This window comes from Microtus oregoni, unplaced genomic scaffold (genome assembly GCF_018167655.1).
Source record: "Microtus oregoni isolate MIOR12 unplaced genomic scaffold, Mior012 000060F_004, whole genome shotgun sequence".
Lineage (NCBI taxonomy): Eukaryota > Metazoa > Chordata > Mammalia > Rodentia > Cricetidae > Microtus > Microtus oregoni.
The window spans coordinates 225,848-233,848 of NW_024543839.1; the positions used below are offsets into that span (position 1 = coordinate 225,848).

The window sequence follows — 8,001 nt, forward strand, 5'->3', positions numbered from 1 at the left end:
AGGTTCCTTAGCTGTTGGTCCAGAGTCTATGAACTCCTATCAGCCCAGATTTGTTGTTTCTGTGCTTGTACAATGCTTCTTCCCTCTATTCAGCAAGACTCCCCAAGCTAGACACAGCCCTTGGCTGTGCAACCACTGTGTGACTTGATCTTCTCTGGGACTGCTAGTGGTGGAAGCAGGACCTGTCCCCAAGGCTTTGACTGGCTTCCAGGAACATATTTCTCATGCTGGGCTGCCTTGCCCAGCCTTAATACAAGGGGAGTCCTGCCCCTTTCTGAACAGAAACAGAGGAAGAGTAGATGGGGGACATGGGAAAAGAGTAGGTAGGGAGGGGAAACTGCAGTCAGGAAACTGCAAAAAAAAATGAATAAGTTTAATTAATAATAAAAAATTAAAATAAATGTTTAAAAAATGCTCTTAGCATCCACTGGATCTCCACTCATTTCCCGAATGATTACATGTTTATCAAACTCCAATGCAAATCTGACCACCAAGGTACACTTACTAGATGGCAATACTGTAAATTAACTCTCTGACAGCTATGTCAAAATTCTAACCAACAATGACTCATCCTACTGTTAATTTATTTATGAAAAACACTCAAGTTCAATCTCCCTTAAGACAAGAGTCCATCTGTTTCTTCCTAGCATGTACTAATTGACCTGAATTTATGGGGTATTCAATAACATAGTCTTTAGTGAACAAAGAATGCACAAAGACAACAAGGATGAGACCATTAAGTGAGACGGTATACCACTAGTTATCCAATGAAGTGGCTGTCCTCCTGGAACCCCGTGTTTTCTAAGGACTGGTTGATAAATACAACATCTGCTTCTTATATAAAAACAGGCTTAAATCACCAACCTTATTTTACATCGGTAAGGAGAAGAAAGAGCTGACCATATAAAATATAAACTTACCTCTACAGAAAGAGGTATTACAGCATTAAACAGTTTGCAGTAGAAATGGCACAGAGAAAAGAATAGCTAAATACAATGGGAAGACTGGGAATGTGTCACCTTTTCACAAGTGTCTTCATTGCTATGGCAAAACACACGCAACTCATTTCTTACACCCTTCTGAGAGAACTGTGGTTACATGGAAAAGTAAAGGCATAAGTGAACAGGATACATCCATTTCTGTCACGGTTAGGGTAGTATTCATCTTACTGTTCATCCCTGTAAGAATTACAGCTCAGATGGAGAGGTATCCTGGCAGCCAGTAGCCAAGAAATAACACAAAGTCACACCATACAACAAAACTCATACAAAAGATTTATTGGGAAGGAAGAAAACAGGAGGGTGACTGCCTCTGCTTGGAGGAGAAATCCTTTTGTACACTGTGCATATGTACTGCTCTCCTTGGTTAAATAATAAAGCTGATTTGGCCTATAGCCAGGCAGAATAAATCTAGGTGAGAAAGCCAAATAGAGATACAGGGGGGGGGGGGGGAAGGGTAGAGTCAGGGAGAGATATGAGCCCAGGAAGGAAGATGCCAGAGAAACAGTAAAGTTAAAGCCACATGGCAACACATAGATCAATTTTAAAAAATGGGTTAATTTAAATATAAGAGCTAGTTAGTAATAAGTCTAAACTATAGGCCAAACATTCTATAATTAATATTAAGCCTCTGAGTCATTTAGAAGCTGCTGCTGCAGGGCAAAGCAGGACAGAGAAATCTCTGCTTACAAGGACAAAATAGGTGGCCCCAGTGTCCAGAAGGAGAAAGATAGATCTCCCTGATACTGCATTTAAAACAGGGACCCTTTCTCCTAGAGCTCGGTTTCTATTCTCGCCTTCTCTCATGTAGCCTGGCTAAGTCTGTCGCCCCTAACGACCTGGTCCTTGTTTGATCCTCCCTGAGTCCTGGGGACACCCACAACTACAGACTGCAGTGACATTTTCCTTTTCTGTCATCCATGGAATGTGTCTTTAGTAAACCTCCAGCCTCTTCATCTGACACTGACCTGAAGGGATCTAAATTTATTTGCTTTTCAAATCAAATTTGACTTCAACACCCCTTAGATAATCAATCTAAATATTATTTGGGGCCTTCACAAATGCTGTAAGCTATCTGGGAAATGAAAAGAGATTCCCCATTCCCTATTTCTCTGCTCCAAACCCTATATGTTTTTGTCTGATATCCCTCCTCCACAAGCTTTTAAGTTGTGGTAGATGGATCTGTGTGTTGCAAAGAAGGAGCTGGGAGTGAGTCCTAGAAGGTGAGAAGGGAAAAGGAGTAGGCCAGCTGCAACATGGAGACACTCCTCACTGCTGGTGCTTCTCTCAGCTTCCTCCTGCAACAGCCTCTGTCTTTTTGCCAGGACCCAAAAAGTTCCTATCTCTAAGCCTTTTCTGTTTGCAGTTAGTAGATTCCGCTTTACAGGGATTCAGGTGTGTTTAATTAGATTGTTGTTTTAAGCCACCCCACTTGAATTAAAACCTGGCTCTAGAGTTAGAGTATAGTTCCCCTTCCCCTAGACCCAAGCATGCTTGTTTAAAGGTTTCTTCCAAAATCTCTCTCTGTTCCATATGAGACTAGCCATGTGCTGTATGACAGAGAAAGGAGAGCAAGACAAAAAAAGGGGGACAAACTATTACCAGTAGGGACGATTACAACTCATCTAATTTTCTTTTGATTTTAGTTTAACTCTCTAAAACTTTTGCTAGGGTAAAAATCTTATCTCAAGATTTGTAAAACTATTCTGCAAAAATCCTCAAGATTTGTAAGCATATTGGGTATGATTAAAACTCTGTAAAATCTTCAACAAAAAAGGTTGATTTAAAACTCAGAGCACCGGGGTCGATAGTTAAAAATCTATACACGAGTAATCCTTTTTATTATTTCTATTGAACTATATATTACCTAGCAGTGACTTATATCTAAATTTTCAATCCCTAATACAATTCTGGCCTCCAAAGATCAAATTAAGCTAAGGAGTTCAACAATTCTCCCCATGTACTGTCCTAATTAAAGGAAGAACACATCCTAGAAGAAGATGGAATTTTCAAATATTTCTCTCTTTTGCTCTAAGAGGCTCATGGGATGGTTCGGATTTTATCATCTTGCTAGAACCAAACTGTGCTTGTGTTATGGCACTTTCCTGGTGCCTTGTTCCTTCGTAACAACCGATAATTATGCCTCATGAATCTGGAGGACAGAGGTCTGATATGCATTGCTGGTACAAAAGAGTTCTGGTGAAGGCTTTGAAGTGGTTGCAAATTGTCAACCTTTCCTTCCACTGCTTCAGCCACTGTGGAAATTGGTGCTGTTTCTCACAGAGCTGAGTCTCTAATGTCACACCAAGTCTACATTATGCCCTTATAACTAGGTTGTATATATACATATTGTTTTTCAGAATTCCATGGTTTTTTAAAATAAATATATTGGCAAAGTTTTATGCCTGGCTCTAAACACAACTTCTTAGTCCTGTGTTTGGAATGATGCCCAACCTGACTTCTAATAGGAAAAAAACAAAAGATTGTTAAGTAAAAGCAACAGACCAAAAGGCAAGCAAAAAAATAATTCAATAATGAAAATAAAAGGGAAAAATGGCCTCTCCAGTAATTTAAAATTCATTCATCAATACAATTTGTGAAAATTGTTTATGTAATTGCATCCCAGTCCTTGGAACCTCAGTTTCTCAAGAGAATACTGATCCCCTATGCCCTAACTATGAGCTCTCTCATGAGGGAAACGCACTCAGGGAGGTCTTGATGGGCAATCAGCCTGTACCTATCACAGAGACAAACTGTGGAAGCAAAAATAGTGAGATTAAAACAAAGCCAGTGAGGTTTCCAGCATCTTCTGAGTATCATTGCAGCAGGTAATGTGGTATGGCAAAGAGGGTCAGCTTAAGTTCCAGAATGTTCCACCTTCAAGACCAGGAGCCATTTCCTCCCTGGTGACCTTGTACAAATGGAGAAAGGGAAGTGAGTTTCCCTGATTTGTCCAGGAATGGCGACGATTATGAAAGAATCAAGCAACTGAATGACAGAATGTAAGTGAACTCCATCAGTGCCTTGCTCACGTCTACATGAGTGAGTGCTGAGTTCCCTGTGGTGGGAACCTCACAGGAGAGAGCTTGTTTCAGCCTAGCATTGCTAGAAAGCAAGCTTTGGTGCTGCCTTCTTCCTCCTCAAAAATGTTAAAGCTATTTTAGCGTGCAAAAGGAATCTACAATCTCACCACTTGGAAGACAGAGACAGTAGAATTGTTATAAATTGAAGGTCAGCCTGGTCTGCATAGCTAGGTCCAAGACAATCAGGGCTACATAGAAAGACCTTGTCTCAAACGTAAATAAATAAAATAGATTAGGTAACTTAGAAGTTTAATTATCTCTATATATCTCAAAATAATCATCAAAAATTTGGCTTGTGTTTTTCCTGAACTTGTTTGTAGGGAAATAAAAACTATGAAGAAAAAAGTGAAATTCTATGAAACATTTTGAAATGCTATCTTTGTTATATATTATGATGTGGGTACCTTTCCATAAGTGTGCATGTTTATCTCACTCGGAGCCATGGTGGCTTAGTTAAACTTGTCTCTAAACATTACTCATCAGTGGTGCTACAGTCAATGTATTCTCTTAAGTAGTTCCGTGATGCCTTCTTACTAGCACAGAAACTGAACTAGAGAGGGCAATGCTCTCTGTCTTTCCGAAGCAGTGGGAACTCAAGCACAGGTCAGTGAGTCTCTGTACCTCTGTACAAGTCTGAGTTCAAATGAAATTTCAGAAGCAACTGCTGTTCAGAACATGCAGGTAATTGGCCATTCTCTTCCCATCATTTATTTGATTAGCAGATAACCCATCGTACATGGAGGAATGTGGATACTGAGGAAAACCTCCAGATTAGATAGATCCCAGACGTGGCTATAGAGGTGTTTCTTCTTATTCCTTAGCGACTGCTACTCAAAAGGTCATATCATCTTATACGAACTTAAAATTATATTATTGAGTTACACATGCTATTTGCTCAAAAAAACTGTCATATACCATATCAGTTTTTCATAGCTATCTCAATAGACACATTGGCGGGAGACTGGATATGATAGCCAGAGCATAGCTGGCAAGTAGGACACGTGAGTTGAACAAGGTCATATAGAACTGCACATGGAAGTTGAGACAATTTACTGAAAAGTCAAATATTGAAAAACTAAGAACATGATCAAATAACCACATTTTTATGCAGTGAAAAATACTAACAGGTACTTATTTTCCTGGACAAATTTGTAGGATAAATACCAAGTTCATGAGAAAGTGAGGGCATGAGAACCAGCACACCTGTCAGCAGCAATGGACAAGGTATCTGCTAGAGAATGTGTCCTAGCGATGTCTGATCATATGAAATGTGTGTGATGTAACCTCCAAACATGGGGATTCTGCTCCTAGGAGCGGGTCACAGAGAGATTCTCACAGTGGGTTATTGGACACGGAGACAAGCTGTGGCCAATCTTGGCATCACTCACAAGGACGCAGGTGAGTGCTGTGGTGAGAGGCAGTGAGGTAAAGCTACCGAAGTATGGTGTGTGGGGGACATCAGGCTCTGGACTCCACTAACCCATCTACACAGAGATGAGAACAGGAAGTTATCTTGTTACATAGAACTGGTAAAGAATTTTGACGGAGCTGAAGTCTTCTCTTGGTTTTCATGAATTTTTGAAAATCATATGAAGAAGAAAATCAGTTTTTCATAGCTATCTCAATAGACACATTGGCGGGAGACTGGATATGATAGCCAGAGCATAGCTGGCAAGTAGGACACGTGAGTTGAACAAGGTCATATAGAACTGCACATGGAAGTTGAGATTCCTATATACAATAACTGACATGAGTGAACAGAATTTTAATCAAAATGTAAACCATAAGAGGAACGATTCATTAATGAAATAAGCATATTTTCATAAACCTCAATTGATATATTAATAGAAATGACAATTAGCCAAAAATGTAATGGCAATTTCCCCAAGATGTGAATGAAATCATTCAAGTACCAAAGATCAGTATTTAAATTCTAAGTTAAGCATATCATAAAGTGTCCCTGCAGGAGCTAAGGGTATAGCTGAGTCAGCAAAGTAAGCTCATTTTTCCCGGCACACTAATAAGAAAAAAAGTCAGATATGGTGGTACACATTGGAAAGAAAACCCAGTATGATGGCGCTAGAAGATTTCTGACTTACAAGTCAGTCCACCAGTGAATCCAATGAGTTCCAAGTAGAGTGTGAGATTCTGTTCCAAAAACAAGATGGATGGTATATGAAGAACAATAGCTAAGGTTGACCTGTGGTATACACACACATACATGCACACATGCATACACACTTCCACCCACAAATATAGACATTCAAAAACTATTCTTTGAAGTCATTATGAAACCAAATATTATAACATTTCTAAAATCAAAATAAAATGGGCTTCTTTTCTCTATTTTTTTCTTTGCCAATTTTAAGCTGATATTGGATTTCTACCAACCATGGAACACAGCAATGACACAAAAGTGACTGAATTTATTCTCCTGGGATTTGCTGGACAGCACGAGTCTTGGCACATCCTCTTTGTGGTGTTCCTAGTGATTTACGCAGCCACCTTAGTGGGAAACGTTGGCATGATCCTGCTCATCAAACTCCATTCTTCCCTGCACACACCCATGTACTTTTTCCTGCAGCACCTGGCTTTTGTTGACCTCTGTTATTCCTCTGCTGTCACTCCCAAAACACTGCAGAATTTTGTGAGCACAAAGCCATCCATCTCCTTCACTGGATGCATAGTTCAATTACTGGTCTACGGTACCTTTGTAACTAGTGACTGCTTCATCCTGGCTGCTATGGCTGTGGACCGCTATGTGGCCATCTGCTACCCACTGCGCTATCCTGTCATCATGTCCCAGAGACTCTGCACTCTACTGCTTTTTGGTTCATACACTATGGGCTTCTTAAATGCCTCTGTAAATACAACTTTTACTTTCTTATCAAACTTTTGCAAGTCCAATGCCATTAATCACTTTTTCTGCGATGCACCACCAATTCTTGCCCTATCATGCTCCAGTATTGATCTTAATATCATGGTATTGACAATCTTTGTGGGATTTAACTTAGTCTTCTCTGTATCTGCTGTCATCTTTTCCTACACATATATCTTGGCTGCCATTATAAGGATGTCTTCTACTTCAGGAAGGAAAAAGGCCTTCTCCACATGTGCCTCCCATATGACCACAGTCACAATATTCTACGGAACAGTCTGCTACATGTATGTACTTCATGGGACCAAAAGATCTCAAGAGCAGGAGAAGGTGGCTTCTGTGTTCTATGCTATTATGATTCCCATGTTAAACCCCCTCATCTACAGCCTAAGAAACCAGGATGTAATAGAAGCCCTGAGGCACACAAGAAACAAATGTTTCTAGTGGAAAACTTGGTCTGCATGTCAGCGTGACTCAGCAGGCAAGGCATCAGGGCACTGTCCCTGGTCAGCTTAGGGAGATATGACCAACGTTCATGTAACAGAAAGGCATTCCTTATCTATCAATGGCAGCTGAAAGAGTAGGAAAAGAATTAAACTGTGAAGTAAGTAGGCTTGCTTTCTCAATGCTGAGAATTAAACCCAAGATCTTTTATATTCTAGCCAGGGAGTCCACCAACTGCAAAAATTAAAATTCTAATTTATGCATTTCTGGAAGAGAATCCATATGTATAGCTTTTATTTCTTTTGTACAGCTTTGAGCCTCTTTGAAAATATGTGTAATAAAAATCAATTATAGAGTAAAGAAAACTGAAAGGCATTGTCAGTACCTTAAACTAGGAAGAGTCTTCTGTGGGAAAATTATATTTCATCTTCTTTAATGTTATTCTCTGAAAATAATAGCTCTTCTTATTTCCCCCACCTATCTACATTATTGCTGTGCAGAAAAATTCAGTATAGCTTTGTTCTAGATAATATATGCAGTAGAGTAGAGTGAGCCAGAAAAGACATAGAGAAAATCCTCATAGATGTTGAGACATTAG

General features: G+C 39.7%; 1 protein-coding gene across 1 annotated transcript; it reads left to right on the forward strand.

Annotated features, from left to right (window-relative positions):
• The first annotated feature begins 6,473 nt into the window (after nucleotides 1-6,473).
• LOC121439137 (putative olfactory receptor 5AK3) lies at nucleotides 6,474-7,403 on the forward strand. Its single transcript, XM_041639642.1, has one exon. The coding sequence runs from the start codon at nucleotides 6,474-6,476 to the stop codon at nucleotides 7,401-7,403; it is 930 nt and encodes a 309-aa protein (XP_041495576.1).
• Nucleotides 7,404-8,001: the final 598 nt, after the last annotated feature.